This window comes from Nicotiana tomentosiformis, chromosome 7 (assembly GCF_000390325.3).
Source record: "Nicotiana tomentosiformis chromosome 7, ASM39032v3, whole genome shotgun sequence".
Lineage (NCBI taxonomy): Eukaryota > Viridiplantae > Streptophyta > Magnoliopsida > Solanales > Solanaceae > Nicotiana > Nicotiana tomentosiformis.
Window position 1 is genome coordinate 48,934,690 of NC_090818.1, and position 19,197 is coordinate 48,953,886.

A 19,197-nucleotide genomic window follows, 5' to 3' on the forward strand; every position below is an offset into this window, starting at 1 on the left:
ATTAATTTAAATAACAAATCAACCTGACCCATCACCCTTATTTTAACAAACTGACCCGACCCAGTACCATATTTTAATAAACCCATATCCTATATTATTTCCCCCACTCTCTTTCTCACTTCGCTTTCTTCCAAATCCCAATTTCTCCTTAGCCGACCACACCACAAAGCTGGACCTTTAGGATTTCGTTTTCAGAGACAAGTCGAAAGCTTGATGCTTTAACTGGTATGTTATGTTTTTTGTCTTCTTCTCCTTTTTCTATTTGTGGGTCAGAGATTTGTTTATTTGTATTTTATATGTGGGATTAGGATTTCTTGTCTTATAATGGGGTTGTTGTTTATTGATATCTTTATGCTACTTTATCCTACTAAAGAATAATATAAAGTGAATAATGTGTTGTAATTGATGATTTTGTTATTTGGTTGTGGTCCTTCATTACCGTATGTTTTCGAAATACTTTTACTCGAAATGATTGTGGTCCTACTTATGCCTTTCTACTTACTGTTGTGGACTCTCACTTGTCGCTCTTTTTATTCCTTTGCACTATAGGGGTAATTGGGTATTTTCACCTGAAATAGTGTATGGTCAGAAGCATGTGTACACTTTGTCTGGTTATGATGCTTGCCTTGTCAACTATAAAAGTCTTTGCGAAGAATTTACCAAAAATTTAGGATTTAGCTCAGTCGAGCAACTTTTAGTGACTGGACCTTCGGGGAGGTACTACCTGGTAACTGATGATGATGGTGTGAGGACTCTTCAGTACTTATTCTCTAAAGAGTTCAATGTGATTAACTTTTTTGCTGTGGATAAGTTTGAAGTTAGGGTGTTTGCTCAAAATATTGTTCATCATAAAGAGAAATATTCTGTAGACATTGATACAGTTTCTGAATGTGAAAGTAGTTTGGGTGGTAGTATTTTTGATGATTCAGAAGAACCTGAAGCTATTTTTAAAGAGAAAAAGAGGGTTGTAACTGATAGGTTAGAACATTTTAAGGAGTTGGAATTAGGTATGACATTTAAGGATATTGAAGAAGCTAGAAGGACAATGAACTTCTATGCATTGGCTAATAGAAGAGGGTTGCAAGTGATCAAAACTGATTCAACTAGGGCTAGCTATAAGTGTGCTACTGGTTATCCATTTAGATGTTATATCTCACAGGATAGCAATAGTGATAGCTATCAAATGAAGACATGGAAAGATGTTCATACATGTGATCATTGCTTCAAAAATCCTAGGGCTGATCAGAATACTTTAGCACACCTATTTAAGAGAAAGTGCAGTATAATCCTCAGTATAGCCTGAAGGAAATGAAAGATGATTTAGAGACTGGGTTTGAATTAAATGTATCCATATATAAGCTTAAAAGGGCCAAGAATTTGGCACTTAAGAAGTTAGAGGGCAGTTTTGTTGATGACTACAAGAAACTTGAGGCATATGGGCAAGAACTTAGACAATCTAATCCTGGCACTGATGTTGTAATTAATATTTCTAAAGATGTTCTTGAAGAAGGGAAAATAAAGTTCTTAAGGATGTATATATGCTTCAATGCATTGAAGATGGGTTGGAAAGATGGCTTGAGACCATTTATTGGGCTGGATGGTACTTTTCTTATGGGGAGATATAAGGGCCAGTTGCTAGTGGCTATTGGTCAAGATAACATGAATTATTTTTATCCACTTGCATGGGCTATGGTAGACAAAATGCTAGAACTTGAGGATGGTTTATTGAGCTTCTGAAGCTTTCTTTGGATCTAAATGATGGTCATGGAGTTACTTTCATCTCAGATATACAAAAGGTATTACTTTCATCTTCTATTTCTATTCTGTCAATTTTGCTTTCTCACATTTATGTTTCTTTTATCAATAGGGTTTGCTTGATGCTGTGAGGAATGTACTTCCTAATGCTCAACACAGGTTTTGTGTGTGACATATTGAAGCTAATTGGTAGAAAAAAATGGAGAAGTGGACAAATGAAGAAACTTTTATGGTGGAGTGCTTGGAGCACTTATGAAGAAGATTTCAAAGATCAACTCAAGAAGTTGGATGAGATATTTGATGGTGTTGTTGCCGCTAAATACCTATTGCATTATCCACCACAAGCTTGGTGCAGAGTATCATTTGATACTCAGTATAAAAATATGATGGTTGACAATAATTTCACTGAATTATTCAATGCATGGATTCTGAAAGCAAGACATATGCCAATCATCAAGATGTTAGAGGAGATAAGGATAAAGGTTATGAATTTATTGGTTACAAATGGAGATGACATTAGTAAATGGAACGGTGACTTCAGTCCATATGCTTTGAAGCTGTATAATGACTATAGGGCAATAGCACATTACTGCAAGGTTGAGTTTAATGGTGACTTTGGATATAAAATTAGTGAAGGTAATGATAGACATATTGTGGATCTTAAAAAGAAAAGATGCACATGTAGAGTGTAGCAATTATCTGGTATCCCATGCCCCATGAAATCAAGGCTATATTATATGACAAGGTATGAGACACAACTATCTTTCACTAAATCATTCTAATGTTATCTAATTACTAATATATTTTTACTTTGGTAGGGTGAGCCACTGTCACAAATCCACTGGTACTATAGCAAAGAAGCATATTCATTGACTTACAATCATAAGCTCCAGCCAGTTAGGGGGAAATTTTTTTGGAAAGTAGAACCAACTCAGGTAATGGAACCTCCTGATATTTCTAAGAATGTAGGCAGACCTAGAGTGAAAAGAATCAAGGAACCAGATGAAGCAAGGAAGAGGGTTGGGGAGTGGAGTTACTCAAGGAAGGGAGTTGTGATGACATATAGCAATTGTGGTGGTAAAAACCACAATGCTAGGGGTTGTTTCAAGGTAAAGAATTCTGATATGCCACAACTTCTAAGAATTCTGATTTGTCACAATTCAAGGAAGTTGTCACAACTTCTAATAATATTTTTTTGGGTGCCAGGAGAAACCCACTGCAGAAACTTCAAAATCAAGGAAAAAGAAACACCAGAAAGGTGGTTCAAGTCAGACCTCAGCTCCAGAATTTTCACTTGCATCTGCTGCTTCTGAAGATGAAGGAATGGACTTTGACAGTGAACCTGTGACACAACAGACACAAGAATCCTCTTATGCCACTACTAGTTTATCACGAGGCTATGGTGTTGTTATTGGTACCAATGAAGATCCACCTCTAAGACCAATGGTTATTGCTGAATCAGAAATAAGACTTGCAGTTAGAAAGCTGAATGCAAGGCCACCAACAGGAACAAGAAGATTTCAATTTTGTGAAGATGCAGATGGAGTGGCAGTGCCATCAAATTTGCCTTACTCACCAACTAAGGCAACTTGGAAGGGGAAACTGGTTGTCACACTCAATGAAGCAAGAAAAAAGAAGAAATTGAAGATGGCATCAAATTGTGAAGTTTAGCAAGTTTAGAAATCTTTTTGGGGTAGATGTCTTTGTGTTAAGAACTTACATTAAGGTTGTTGTTATGGCTATTGGTTTTTGGTTAACAGGCTGTTGGTTTTTGATGAAATTCTAGGTGTTGGTTTTTTGTGAATTCAAACATCTTATTTGACTTGAAATTATTTTATGCAAATGAATATTGTTCAAAGTGTTGTTTAGGTTATTGTTCAGGCTATTGGTTTGTAGCCAACTACCTTGAATTGTGACAAATCAGAATGTTTGTAGGCCCTATATAGTGGTGCTAATTTCATATGCACTATCATAGCTAGAACAACTCCCTTGAATGTTTGTAGCCAAATCCGTCTATTGGTTTGTAGCCAAAAATATATAGGATGGCTATTGTGCTAAATGCTGATTGTCTATGTTTAAGTTGCGTATGTTTGATTGTGTATGTTCAGAGACTGTATGTTCAGGTTGTGTATGTTCAACTCCCTTGAATGTTTGTAGCCAACTCCATCTGTTGGTGTGTAGCTAGAACCTGTGGAGGGTATATTTATTCAATAACGTTTAGTTGACGGGCATATTTGAACTTCTTGCAAATACACACTGTTAACAAGTGTAGAAATTTTACTGAAAGTCGTTCTAAGCTGCACATTATAAGCTCAAACCATCTTTCTCGTTAAACATTTGCACTTAGGTTGTTGCAAACTCATTACATTAAGATCAAATCATTACACAAGCAAAATTTACGTAAAGTCATATATTTCATTCATATAGTCACAAAATATGATTACATTCCATCCAATATTCAAAACCTACATAACTTAACTATGTAATACATAACCAACAACAAACCCAACAAGGAAGCACAATAACATAACAAATACATTTTCTCTTCTTTGCATATCTCCCATCATTTTCAGTATGTGAAGGGAGATTTTCAATAACAGAAGATGCCTCCAAATCAGCAACTATATCCCTCAATGATTTAGTTTCAAGCTGAACAACAACAACTTTTTCTTTCAAATACATGGTTTCTTTCTCAAAAAAAAAGTCGCCTTTTTTCTTCAAGTAATTATTTTCACCAACAAGAGTTTCCTTTTCTCTTTTCAATTTGTTGATGACAATAGTGGCTCTTGGATGAAATTCGTCATTATCCCATTCCCAATAGCCGCATGGTCTTGGCTGCAACATAACATCTAAATTTGATTATTATTCAAAAATCTAAATAATCCTATAAACACAAATCTGAAAATTTAAAAGAAAATATTAACTTACATCAGGTTTATAACACCTAAAGAAACATCTCCCAGGATTTTCAGGAGTCCACGAAGTGAGATGGAGCGTAATATTTTCACATCGACAATTCCTTACACGCCAGTTAGAAGAGCTCGATGTTTGCGACATTTCATGAACGAAGAAAAGAAATAAACCCTATCTAAGTAATTCTGAAATTGTGTCAATTTGGGAAAGAACCCTAATGGAGCAGCTATGGTGAGAGGAGAAATTGGGATTTGGGAGAAGAAAGCGTAGTGAGAGAGAGCGAGAGAGTGGGGGAAATAAAATAGGATAGGGGTTTATTAAAATACTAGTTTTTCGACACGCGCGATGCGCGTGTATCTCATATCAATGAGTACCAAAAATTTGATGTTACATAAAATGTTATCAAAAATATATTTCAATTGTAAAATTGAAGTTGTTAAATGAAAAGTGAAATTTTTTATAATTAATGAATATTGTTCTTATTTAGCTAACTCAATTAAAAAAAAATCTGATGACTGACGGTTCCCTTAAATTCTTATAGTCTATGAGTTGTGTATTTTCTTTAGAAGCCAATAGCACTAACTGTTGATTCATCTTGACATTGTTCACAATAACTCTTCACTCCAAATATATGACCTATATACTTCTTTGAGAAAATAATTGGAAAAGGAAAAGATTAAAATATATGTAATACCCTAAAAGAAAAGAAAAAAAGAAACATGACCATATCTTTTCCAGAAAATCCAAAAAAATGGATATGAAATTTGTGTAAATTTAATAACTTAAGATTCTTTGTTAAGGATTTATTTGGTTTTTTTGTGCAAAATAATTTTGATAATTAAGAAAGTGACTGTCACATATTAGCAAATTAATTAATTTTATTAAAGCAATAATAATTAACTCAGAACAATATCTTGATCTGGTAATTAAAGTAAAAAGTGAAAATAAATAACAAACAATTCAATAATTTTGTAATATCATAAAAGTAAGAGAAAATGGCAAAGATATTGTGTGAAACAACAATACATCAAATGTTGCTATCTAGTGAAAAAAACAAACAAAAACTATAAGCTAAAAGCGGTTAGGAGAAGGGGGGGGGGGGGGGGGGGGGAATAGTTGAGACAAAAGACAGAAAAACTAACTTTGCTATTATACAAATTGAATACATGAGATCTCACCATATGAATATTCTTATGATTTTATCCACACAAAAAATTCATTGGAAGTAGTCCAACCAACATCAAACATAAGCATTGAATTAATTATCTTTTTTTCGTCATTATGCTTCCAAAATGTACAAGAATCAAAAGCTAAATTATGTATCCAAAGAGATTACATTACCTTTTGTTAAGCTCTTAATGTTGCCTTCATGAAACGAACCATGGCTCCGAATACCATTCAAAAATGTTTTGATTACGTTACCTTTTGGTCTCTCTTTCTTTTCCAAAGGTAACGTCTAGCCCTTTAGTCCTCCTGTAAATTCTTGTAATAAAGGTGAAACTACTAATTGCCATATTAGACGTACAATTAATGTTAAAGGAACTAAAAAAATTTCCTACCACTCCAAGTTAGTTCTTGAAATCCAACATCAAACATTTGAAATTATATTTTTGTTCTTTAATTCAGGATAGTTATTTGAATTTTAAAGGGCAAAAAAGTTGTTCTAATGTTTCGACAATATCTTTGAATCTACAGTAATTGTACATCTTGCCTTTAAAATATATGTCTCCTTATTAAAATTGATGTACTATAAGACATCTAAAATCTTCTAGAAATTTGAAAAGCCAAACTTAGAATTCTAAAACTGCAAAAGGTTAACTTTAGAAAAACGAATAGTCTTTAGATACATCCAATATGCGGTAATAAACTCTGTTAACATTTAATAGTAGATTTTAAGATATTATTTATTATAATTTTGTGTTTACATTCATGTCCAAAAATATTTACAATATTGTTTAATAGAAGGGCGGGCAATAGTGTCATTCAGCTTTGTAAGGACATTTTGGTATTTTAACTTTTCACTTGACATGTTCCCGCTTATAATATAGTATGATGGTACTAGGTCGGGTCGGTTTATTAAAATAAGGGTGATGGGTCGGATTGATTTGTTATTTAAATTAGGGTATAGATGGATTGCACCAGATTGTGACACGTGTCAAAATCTGGTGCTAAATATTTATTAGGGTTGTCCGTCTAATATATGGCATATGTGAGCCACCTTATACACGGCAAGGGCAGGATTGAGACCACCTATTAACGACGGGTAAATGTGCTCAATTTCGTATAGTTCACTGGCATGAATGGGCCTTTTCCGTATTGTTTTTCCTCTGGCATGGAAGTAGACATACTCTCTCGGTCTCTCATCGTCAAGTTTTTGACACTCACCTAAGCACGCGGAAAGCCTTGTTGCTGATAATAGTAGGGTGCTATACCAAGATACTAGGCCTTTCAGCCTCTATGTATTACCTCTTAATCGATTATACAATTATCTTCATTTTTCTTTTGGGTTGGTAGTCTCTGTACTACTACAGCTGCTTCTTTATCATCAAATGATGTTTAAATATAGCAAATGCGAAAAACTGATGTCTGTGGTTTGGCTATCTTCGTCAGCTTCATGTGTCTTAATGTATAAATTATTTGCTGGTGATAGAACTAATATTGGTAGTCAAGTACAAGGGTAGTTGAAGGCGAGTACGTAAGTAATAATCCCGTAAAGGAAAGAGAATTTACGAGTTACATTTCATTTAGAGACTTAAACTAAGGAGCCAATGGTCCTTTCCATACCTTAATCGATACATTCTTCTGTACAAAAAAATCACACTTGCAGAATATGTTTTAATCAATGTCTAATCTATTTTTATGATCAGAAAAGAATCTAGAATCCAACCAAACTGGCCCTAATCGATGTGACTTCATCCTACATACTGGTTTTCTTATCAAATACATATATTGGATGCAGCAAGCAAGTTGGATGAATAATCTGCCCAATCACGCGTTCTTATTTTTCTTTCTATTAATGTGTATGTGGGTGGTGGAAGAATAGGCCAGAAATGCTACATTTCTATAAACATCTGAGCCACACAAAGTGCAACCTAAACCAGCAACAGAGATTATAAAGACATCAAAGCCTCTGGCTTCTCAAAATTTATAGTACTAATCTACTTCAAAACAAGCCAGAATAGATCAAACTATTACAAACGGAGGTCTTACTAGGCGCAGTCCAAGATAATAAAGGACCAGGATATAATGGCGTAACAATAGATATAACTATCACCTGACTATACATATACATGCCTGTTTAAGAGTTCAGTTTCAAAGAGAGAGCTAAGGATCCACAAGGATTTTTCTTAGTTCATGACTGCCTGCAACGCTGCTGCATCCTGAACCAATCAACGAGGTAATCTGAACCTGATCAGACCTTACTGGTTCATCATCATCATTCCTATGCCAACTCCAAGAGGCATGAGTTAAATTAATTATCGCAAGTTCACCATGGCCAAAGCTTGCTTCACGGAAGACGGACCAATCTGGCTGGGGTAGCTTGTACCTGTCAGTAATTTGTCAAGACATGTAAGTTCAGCATCATAATAACTCCCACTCTAATTTTAACTAAAGTGGCACCTAGAAACTTCTAAAATCCAAATTTTGCACGTTAAAGTTGTTCAACTATGATGAACCACCTCCTAAGCTAAATGTGTGAAAGAAATGCGAAGAAGAATACAGAGACCATTTATGATCTAAACGAGTTTTTACTTCCATTCTCATTTTATGGATCCTGTGCTCAGCAAGCAGGAAAAATTACTCAAGGAAGACTTACTTGCGCGCTAAACCTTCTTTATTTCCTCCATCGCCAATTGTTATGTGAACAGCACCACAAGGATCAGGTCTACCATTATTAACTCGTTTCTGTTTTCAAAGAAGAGAATAGGTGTGTTATGCATCCAATATCAAGAATAAGAAGCTAATAAGCAAGCCAGGCATACCGTGCGCTCATAAGCATGAACATGTCCAGCAAACACTATATCTGCACCGCCTGCATACAGCAAAGGCTCCATAGTTGTCATCATGTCATCAGCTTCACCTTGATGGGCTTCGTTACTATTATACCATGGCACATGGAATAACACAACCAACCAAGGAGTCTTTTTACGATCTACTTTTAGGAGATCAGCCTACAGTTGAATTTCCAATAAATGCATTTATATTAGCAAAACGACATGTCGCTATGCTTTTCAATTAAGCATGCCAAGGAATTCTTAGTTTTTTTTTTTCCTCTGAATAATTTCCTTACATGCCATACAACCTGACTTCCCCCTCCGCCGAAACAATTAGATAGTTGAATAACCAGAAGATAGAGGCTAGATCATATGGATATTGTGTGAAATTCGAAGGAAGCCTCTAGTGCTAATATGAAACACAAAATGAACTAGGTGTTCATTTATAAGCATAATAATAAATTCTCTACTTGTTGGTATACCTCTTGTATAGGGGAGCTTTTCCCATTTTGTTAATAAAAAATACCATTTAGCTTATTAAGAAAAGATAGACAAGTTGGACTTTAACTCTAAACAGCCATAAGGAAAATTTTGCTGCTTACTAGTCTACATTTTAAAAGCTACATGCCTAACGTCCTTAATTTCTTCAATACGTATACCAAGTGTGCTTTCCCCTACAATTTTCATAACTTTCTATAAAAATAACCTAAATACCTAGAAATCTGAAAGAATGAGCAGCCAAAAAGAAAGAAAAAAAAGAAGGGGGAAGGGGGGGGCGCAGATTAGGACTTCCTAGAGATTAAATTCCAGAAAAAGGAAATACTACAAATGTCATAAGTGAACCAAATGGTCAAAAGCAAAGGAAATACTACAAATGTCATAAGTGAACCAAATGGTCAAAAGCAGAAGTGTCATATTATTCTTTAAACTGTGACTCTACTTTTATATCAGAACACTCTTCAAAAGCAGAAGATTTCCATTTTTTCAGGAATAAATGAGAGCTCAGCTAACCTTCAGCCATCTATATTGATCAGAGTACTCATCATAGTCAGTATATGAACCAAGCATGATTGTATGAACCCCTGCAACATCAAATGAATAGTAGAGATTTGAAGTAGATCCACTCTCCTCAAATGGCATCTTCCACCTGGAGTTGTAAGATATAAATTCATTCACAATGAATGGTATGTTTTCCTTTTCATGATTCCCTTGAGTCACCATCCATGGCCTAGCACTAGCCAGCGGCTGAACCAGTTGACCAAATGTGTCCCACCTATGTTGAATATAATCAGCATAAGAAAGGTCACCAGGTAGCAAATGAACATCATATTTACATTGGTCTATATGGTCTAAAGTTGACTTTGTCCATCCAGTCTGGCCCAAATCTCCTGCCACAGCAAAAGTAACCGGAAACTTAGATGGTGGAGTTTTGAGCTGGAACTCCGGACCTTCTCCACCACATCTGTAGAAGTACACTGTGTTGTCTTGCAATGGTCCAATCACAGTATGGTGTATCATTCCAGAACTATATAACAGGTAACTGTACTTGGTACTTTCTCCTTGAGCTTTAAAACTGTATTTTCCAGTAGATGTTCCATATTCAATAATTGAAGGAGAAGATTTATCAGTTGTGACCCATGACACCCTTATGTGTTTGTCCCCAGCTAATGAGATGTGAACCTGCCAAGAGAATATCAATTCACATGATTAAATATACAGGCTCCATTTATTCACCAAAACAGCATACATGTAACTTAAGGAGGAGATAACAGGCTCCATTCCTCATGCTTCTCAAAAGTATTTCCATCAAAATATGAGTAAGTCTTCCGTACCATCTTCCTCCCATTTCCTTTCCTTTGAATTTTGTTCCTCTTCCAGATATGAAAAATGCAGCTTTAACAGATGTGTTTCTTTTTCTTATCTAAAATCCAAGTTCCAAACTGTGACCTTAGGAGTTAGGACAATGTAACCACCTTTCAGCCCACCTTTACCCCCCCCCCCCCAACAAACCAAGAAGCACCCTTTCGCCATTATTACACTCCACTAACTAATGTCCATGGAAAGATTTTAGGTCCTCCTAAACAGGACATAAAACCAACTTGAACAAACAAAAAGAAAATGAAAGACCGGATAATGAAAAGAACCTTGGCGTCTACGAGCTTTATTAATGCTAACTTAGTTACATTGCACTTGGAACTGTGGAGGTCATAGAAAGCAACACCTAGAAAATCATAACTTCTTTTTTATTAAGTATGAAATACAGACACCAATTAAAATTGGTAACTCCAACAGCTCAAAGATCAGTGAGGAATAACAAAGTTTTAGCAAAACATTCACACCCGCCAGAAACCGTTAACAGATAAAAAAAATACTAATAATTAAGCTCCCCTGATTTCATAGCAATTATAACAAAGACTAAGTTGTACTCCTAGACTATGCTAAGCTACAGTATCCAGCTGTAATCCGGATTCAAATCCCAAAAACTTGAGTAAAATCAGTTGAAATTGACACCAAATGACATAAACGAGAAAGGCATGGGCGGATCTACATGTTGCAGCTGAAATTTTTGCTTAAAATATAAATATATATATATGATTAGTAAGTCCGCACTGTCATAAAAAGAAATACACTCCCCATCCCATTTTATGTGATGTTGTTTGGCTATAACACAGTTTAAAAAAGAAATATTTTTAAAACTTGTGATCTAAATCAAGTGATAGATATTTACTCCATAAATTATCTCCTTAAGGTAAAATAGAAAGTTTAGAACTAAACTACTTCTAAATAGAGAAAACTTTTTTTTCTAGAGACACGGAAAGTGCATCTCAGAAATTGAAGGGGAGAGAGTAATGATTATACTGACTTAAAATTGTGAATCCACATCAAAGCAAGTTATAATGAAATTGTGAAATGATTACCTGCTGAGGCTGAGAGGAAGGCTTTGGATCCCATGGCAAACGAAAGGCTTTACGAGGTGGACGTCTGACGTATTCTCCTTCTCCAGCTCTGACTGTTACGCCGATGAACAAAACGGCCGTCAAAGAGAGTAATTGTAGTATTATTATCTTCACGTTGAGTTCCATGATCGGTGCTGATGTATTTTGGATGAAGCTTTTTCAAATTTGGCAAATGAGCGTCCTGATACTCTCACTCCCCTAATCATTGCTCTTTTTTCCTCCTTTTGGCTTTTGCTTTCCCATTCCCCCCAATCAACGCGCTTTTTGTTTGCTTCACACCTACAATAACCAACCCCAATATCACCCCGCTTTTTCCTTTTTTTCTTTTTTCGATTTATTAAAAAGGTAGTAATAGAATGTCAGTCGGTGGATTTATAGATAGTCAAATCAACTGCATGAAGAAATGAACTTGGTTCTGTTGGGTACATTTAACATTTTCCTGTTTGAGGATTTATTTTTTGGATTTGTACATTTCGGAACATTATATCTAAGGTCGTTACTCTTTTGTTTTTCCTCTATCTTCTCCTCTTCTCTTCAAATTATACTGCCACAGTACATAGCTTCAATAGAAATGCTTGAATATTTGTACAATTAAAAAAGTGAATGTCCTAAATAAGTCTAAGAAATGAAGCTCTAAACTTGGAACATGAGCTTCCCGGACCAGTTAAATTATTTAATCAACCCCCAGAAGATATAGCTGAAATTGTCTCATATTTACGTTAATGCTTGTTTGGAGCGTTATATTGTTACTTTAAATATAATATTATTTTAATTATTATTTAAATTTAATTATATTGTTTAAAAAATATCAATTTATAAAACGACAAATTTGGTAGGATAGCATAGTTGCCTATTATTTTTTTAAGTAAGGTTGCAAGTTCCTTCTTCATATTATTAGTACGTGACATCATGAAATGACATAAAATGATACAATTTATCCAAACATTGTATTCATATTAAACAATACAATACAATACAATATGAAATGACCAGAAACAACAATCCAAACAAGTTGTTGGATGTGGGAACTATCGCAAAGTATTTTCGAGTATTGGGCAACTACGACATCCAAACTGAGTTCCACTTGGCTTTAAAAATAATGTATACAGTAGTAGTTAATAAAACCGCTAGCAATTAAAAAAAGGATGGCAAAGAAGACGGATTGTGAATTGAAGACAAACGAATAGAGTTCCGCCGAATATCGGTTTTGCGCCTCATAGGACTCCAAAATACATCTCCCAATCTCACCTCCAGCTGCACCTGTACTTCTGGAATTTCTTATCTCTTTTCATACCAAAATACAGCTATTCAACTATTTTCATTCGTCAACTTCAAGCACCACATTCAGCAACTTCAATTTGAAAGCTGCTTGCAATTAAATACGTACACCATGGCTAACATGAAATTAAGAGGACAGTAAAACCGAACACAAACAAGAACTACAAATCAGAAATACCAAGAAAAAAGTATGACAAATATACCGGAGAGCCTAAAACATTAATGCATCGGCCAATAAAATTAGGATATTAGGTCAAGATAATGCTCAGAAGGTTTCGGTACACATACAACGTAACAGCAAACTCAAGTTTCACCAATTACAGACAGAAGAAAAGAAAATGTCTCACAAAAAGCTCACACGATCACTCAACTTATCAAAACATTGTACAACCAGTCTCACTAACTGGAAACATCAGCATGAGCACTGGAAACTTGAACACCATCTAGCAATTTGCCTCCTTGAAATGAGCAACATCACTGCAAATGTGAATGAAAACAACCAATGAGAAAATATATTTGAAGGAAAAAATAGGCCTTGCCATAAGAAAGTCCATACGCAACGAACCACTAGACTAAGCAGATAGTTAAAAAACACAAGTCAGAGCATGCAAAAAAGAAAAAAAAATTAGCAAGACAGAAAACTAGATAATTGCATATATTTGACGAAACTAGAGAAACCCATGTACTTACTGAACTAGCATCATAATCAGAGAAAAATGCTGATACCCAAAATTACAATATTTGGTTCCTCATCTAAACACCAAAATGGCAAGCCATAGAGACCTTCAAGGCCATGTTTGTCATACCTGCTGTGGCTGCTGATAATTCGTATATCCTGGGTAATTTCCATAATACATATTAGGGTCCTGAGCAGGTGGAGCATATCCATAAGCCTCATATCCTTGGCCATACCCATAATACGCGCCACCACTACCACTCCATTGAGTCTGGTCAGTCTACATAGAGAATCAGAGTCAAAACAGTAGCGAATTTATCTAAGTTTAAAACTAGAAAGATAGGCAAAAACCTGTTTGCTAGAGGGGCTACGCCCCCAAGAAAGCCGAATGCTTTGTCCTCCCAATTGTGTGCCATTCAAGCTTGACAAAGCCTGCTCGGCAGAACCTCTGGAAATGGCATGTGATAGAACATGAGAAAAAAACATGGACAAGAAATCTAGAAAGAAACATTTTAATTGTACAGTGACATTACCTAGTACCGAACTGAACAAAACCACAGCGTTTTCCAGCAACTATCTTCACATGAACCAATTCACCATATGGGGAGAATACCTGCCGCAAATGCTCTTCTGCAACAGTGGGATCCAAACCACCAACAAATATCTGCACATTTGAATGTGAACGGTTAGAAGGGCATACACTAGAAAAACAAACTTACTTCAAAACAAGCTACCCACAGTTGTATTATTGGGGTCACTTTCGCCTTGAGTTGCTTGAGGATTTTGATAGGTAGCTGCAATGATAAAAGATGTGAAGAGTAGAAATGCAGTCATCAAAAAGTGCTAGCATCTAACAAAGGCTAACTCTCCAACACATAGAGGAAAATGAACAGTAACACAGAATCATAATGAAGAAACAAAGAAAGAGAGAATAGGCATCAATTGATCCAAGCTTTATATATTCGGAGTATGAGGATACTTCTAAAACAGAAAATATATTTTTTTTAAAAACACTTACACCATTCCACCAACTCATTCTAACAACCATTTTACATTTCCCCGCCACGGCTTTTATGAAAAGAAAATCCATGAGAAGCGGAAACAAACGAACGCATTCACACATAGAGCAAGCAGAAACTTAAAAACAGCTTATTCAACTAAAGGCACTGCCATCCCTAAAAAAAGACAAAAGATGATCCTTTAATCAGGAGTATTCACAAGCATTACAGCATTACTTCATATCCTTACACGTGAATGCATGCTCCTTTAAAGTCATGGATATAGAACTCCTAGGTCTGTTGCATGTTCCGTTGTTAAAACAAATTGCAAGGCAGTTCATAGGGCGATGAGCTGAGGGAGCTCGAGAACCATTCTACTGACAGCGCACTGACTTTAGACAGTCAACAAGCCCTTCTAATTCTTAAATCCAAAAACCAAACAACAAAATATCAACAGAGTACCCCATGAATCATGAAAAAATTAGAAATGCTTTTTATGGTAATTCTAAAAGTATCAGTGCATTATGTATTCAATGAATAAGTCATCTATCGTATATTGGTAACTGCAGTCCACTTATAAAATAACAAGTTTAAAAAGAGGAGATATTCACATGAATCATTTTCTTTTGGATAGCAAAACAATTTTCCAAATCAAAGAGCGAGACCGTGTCCTAAGTATTTGAACCTTTTTTTTTATATCTTAACATGGAGAATCGAACACGCAACTGTTGGAGGTGGAGGGTGCTTTCCACTTGAGCTACCCTTTCTTGTTTGTCAAAGGTTTTAGAACTTACAATGCAGACATCACAATTGCAACCAAGGAAAAAATAAAAGATGGAAGACGGCCCCACTGAAACTAATATATTATTTCTAAGCAATTATGCTAAGACTAGCATCCATACACCTTATGTGTACATAAGGTATTCCAACATATGTACTGAACAGCCATTTTGATCCACAAGTTTCTACTCCCCCATTTCCATCTTCTTGTCACCTGCTCTTAGTTAGTCGATTGTCTTCAGCATTTCAGTAATTTGGGAACAAAATATTACAACTTGCGGAATCTTCCATGTAGTTTCTAAATCTCTATATATTATTTTCAAATGACCAAATGACTAATTCAAAAAATGAAAGCCAGTGGATAAGTGGAATAGAAAGAGCATTGTCCACTAGTTTACACTACCCATTTCCAACTTAATCAGCTGTTCTTCACAAATTGATTGCTTTATACATTTCAGTATTCTGAAAACAAGAGATTAGAGCTTGAGAATCTTTCATTTAGTTACTAATATTATTTCCAAATGACCAATTGGACAAATAAAAACCAGTGAGGACAGTAATTGGAACGGAAAGAGTAATGTCCAACAAGTGTATTAGAACTTGGTTATCAAGAATGTTTTTCTTTTTTTTTCTTTTTCTTTTTGGATGAAGTGGTTATCAAAAAGAGTATTAGAGCTAAAAAGGTAGAACCACCTCAAGGCATCAACCAAAGGCATCTCATCTTGAGAACAAAACTAGTCATATAAATCTTCTTTGCATCTCCTACACGATTAATCAATTTTACATTACTCTCACTGCGAGAGAAAAGGTGCTGATAGATGAACTTGAGTTCCCAGAATTAGTAGCATACACCATTAACACAGACAGCTCAGAACGTGACACACAAAGAAAGGTAAAGAATTGTAAGGAAATGAATGGAAACAGCTCGCCGCAGCATTATTTAAAGGTGCGAGAGATTGATCCTAACTGAAATTACACAAGGCCAGCTGAGGAATTAAATAAACTGGAAAAATGAAGGAAGGAAATTTAATTAAATAAACTGGAAAAATGAAGGAAGGAAATTTAAACTTCGATAGAATTGGAAATAAATTTACTAAGGCTCATAATAGTAATTCTGGAACCGGAAATCAACTGAATGTAGCATAAGAATGCCACAAGAATACGAAGTAAGGAAGCGTGACATAAACGAATAAACTGACCTAAAATGAGGCCACGCACTAAAGTGGAATCATTTCAGCTGAAATCAGTTCCAGGCCCCCATATGAGAGCCTCTCTGTTTCCTGCTTTGAGACAACACGAGTTTTATAAGTTTGTGCACATTTCGAAACAATTAAATGCCCCCAAGTGTAGAAAGTTAAGTAATAGAAGAAAATGATTTTAAAGATTCCGTTTCTTCAAGTGCATAGCTGAAAACCCAATCAACTTAAAGACTCTGAACATGTCAGGAAATTTATAGCATCACTGGGAATCTGGGACAAAAATCAGGAACGCAGATGATAAACAGCACAATTCCTACTGCAAACAACATTTCGAGCAGAAAAAATCCACCTTCAGAACAGCAGATGAAAGGATGACATGGCCATACCTTTCTGCAGTGTACCCACTGGTTTCTTGTTCGCAGCGGGGCCAATCCTCATGGGCCTAGTTGAACAGAGTACGCCATTCATTTCGGTCATAGCACGCAATTGTTCACTCTCATCGGCAAACTTAACAAATCCATAGCCCTTGGAACGTCCAGTGATTCTATCTGTTACAACTTTTGCACCTTTTACCGACGAATACACAGATTTGAATGTCTCTTGTAACATATAATCCGTCACATCAGCAGCCAAATCACCAACAAATATTGTATGCTCAGCTGAATCATCTCGCCTCTCACCGGCACCAAGAGAGGCCCAGTTCATACGGAAATTCTGTTCCACATTTGGCATCAAAGTGCCATTATACGTCTGTAAAATAGTTTCTGCAGCTGCATGACTCCTGAACTCAAGGAATCCATAACCTTCAGACTGACCAGTTTGCTTGTTCCTAATGACCTTAGCAGAAACAAGCTGCACAAAACAATGAAGCCCATTATCATAATGCAAAACAAAGTGCCAGTACAATGATGCACTAATGCAAATGTTGAGTTTTAATATTGATTCCCAACCCCTCCTCTTCTAGGCAATCTTTAAATACTTCAATACATCTTTTACTAAATTCAACTCCAATTTTCTTCTCCTTTTTTCTAGGATGATGGTGGTGTCCGAGCCAGCTTGCGTGCACCTCGGCTAATCTACAGGATACCAGGTAACTCTACCCACTAAATCTTAGGTAAATGAAAAGAAATCACCTAGTATTTTTTTATCCCACTGCTCTTTGAACCTAAGACCTCGTGGTTCTCCTACCATTTTAATGACCACTAGGACACACTCTTGGGTAATTTTTGTTCTTTTTCTAAGCTACTATATTAGTTTCCAACCCCTCCTTTTAAATCAATCACCTAATCCACTTAAAATAAATTGCAACTAAATGCAAACGAGAAATTTAAATGATAAGGCAATCTTTCCAAATTCAATCGACTCCACACAAATGAAAACAGATAACTACCATTTCCTAAAAAACAGCCTGGCAGAAAGATGAGAGGAATGCATCATAAATTTAAGAAATTGTTTTGAAAAGTCAGAAACAACGTCAGCAAACTATATCAGAAATACGAAATTTTTCTCCCCACGTCTACAATCACCTAAGCAACCACGATTTTCTAGCATTTATTTCCTTAATTTAACAATATTTTTCCTAAAAACTGCAAACAAATGGAAACATGGTTAGATTTGTAAAATTACCTCGCCGGTATGATAGAAACAAGTGGAGAGATAATTCTCATCCATCCAATACTGCAAATCCCCAATCCAAAGAGACCGAACCTCGTTAGGATTACCGGTAGGGCTAGGGTTAGGGTTTGTCGTCGGCATAACACCGTACTGTTGTTGCGATGGCTGCTGAGCCCAAGCAGGTTGAGATTGAGGTTGAAACTGCGGTTGTTGTTGTGGCTGTTGAGGTGGCATCATCCATTGTTGTTGTTGTGTTGGCGGTGGAGCCTGCTGCTGGTACTGATGCTGATCCATCAACATAGGAGCCATAGGTGGTTGAGCAACTCCACTTTGTGGCATCATTCTGAAGAAATTGAACGAGCTGGATTGATGAAGAAGAAGAAACCCTAGGTAAGAAAGAGAACAAAAGGGTTCGATGTGATTGAACCGTGACGAGAGATAAGGTTCTCGCCGAAGAGAGGGGGAGATTTGGAAGCGCACGTGGGCCTTATAAGAGCTAGTCAGCAGGGGAACCGGTGTAGCGAATGGATGGATATTTGGGCCTTGTTAACCCAACCCATATGGACCGTATTTATATTTTGTATAAATGACACTGAGTAGCCGTTTTGAGCATCCCTATTTAAACGTAAAAATAGCATGGGCTACCTATTTTTCGGACTGGTAATTCAAAAATAATCAGCGTTTGTAAAGTTATTGAAAAATAGTCACTATTTTGCTGCAACACGGATCGATCCAGCATAATATACTGGAGATTGAACCACTTTTGTGAGAACTTTCAGTGTATTATGTTGGACCGGTATATTATACTGGAGTTCCAGTATATTATATTGAAACTCCAGTATATTATGCTGGAATATTTTCTGGATTTTGAACAGTATTTTTGAAAATAGCCAGCTATTTTTGGAGTTCCAACTATTTTTCAATTACCATTTTCGGGAGAAATTCAAAAATAGCCAGATATACAAGTGGTAATTGAAAAATAGCCACAGTTTCAAACGTAATCAAATTTTAGCCACTTTTCATGTAAAGATA

The 19,197-nt window shown here is 35.9% G+C and overlaps 2 protein-coding genes and 1 long non-coding RNA gene across 3 annotated transcripts; 1 reads left to right on the forward strand and 2 right to left on the reverse strand.

The window, feature by feature from the left end:
* Positions 1-7,710: 7,710 nt before the first annotated feature.
* On the reverse strand, positions 7,711-11,746 carry LOC104095666 (purple acid phosphatase 18-like). The gene is made up of 5 exons (XM_009601839.4): positions 11,582-11,746; positions 9,675-10,343; positions 8,652-8,840; positions 8,486-8,574; positions 7,711-8,215 (listed from the first exon to the last, which is right to left on the reverse strand). The coding sequence occupies exons 1-5, from the start codon at positions 11,744-11,746 to the stop codon at positions 7,993-7,995; spliced, it is 1,335 nt and encodes a 444-aa protein (XP_009600134.1). The 3' UTR covers positions 7,711-7,992.
* Positions 8,118-11,665, forward strand: LOC117276635 (uncharacterized). The gene is made up of 2 exons (XR_011409686.1): positions 8,118-8,238; positions 9,652-11,665. It is a non-coding gene; the product is annotated as an uncharacterized lncRNA (long non-coding RNA).
* Positions 11,747-13,110: 1,364 nt separating the features above from the next.
* On the reverse strand, positions 13,111-18,643 carry LOC104095667 (polyadenylate-binding protein RBP45). Its single transcript, XM_009601840.4, has 7 exons — positions 18,178-18,643; positions 16,938-17,403; positions 14,313-14,368; positions 14,108-14,238; positions 13,926-14,022; positions 13,705-13,854; positions 13,111-13,375 (listed from the first exon to the last, which is right to left on the reverse strand). Exons 1-7 carry the CDS (start codon positions 18,505-18,507, stop codon positions 13,373-13,375), a joined length of 1,233 nt encoding a protein of 410 aa, XP_009600135.1. The 5' UTR covers positions 18,508-18,643; the 3' UTR covers positions 13,111-13,372.
* Positions 18,644-19,197: the final 554 nt, after the last annotated feature.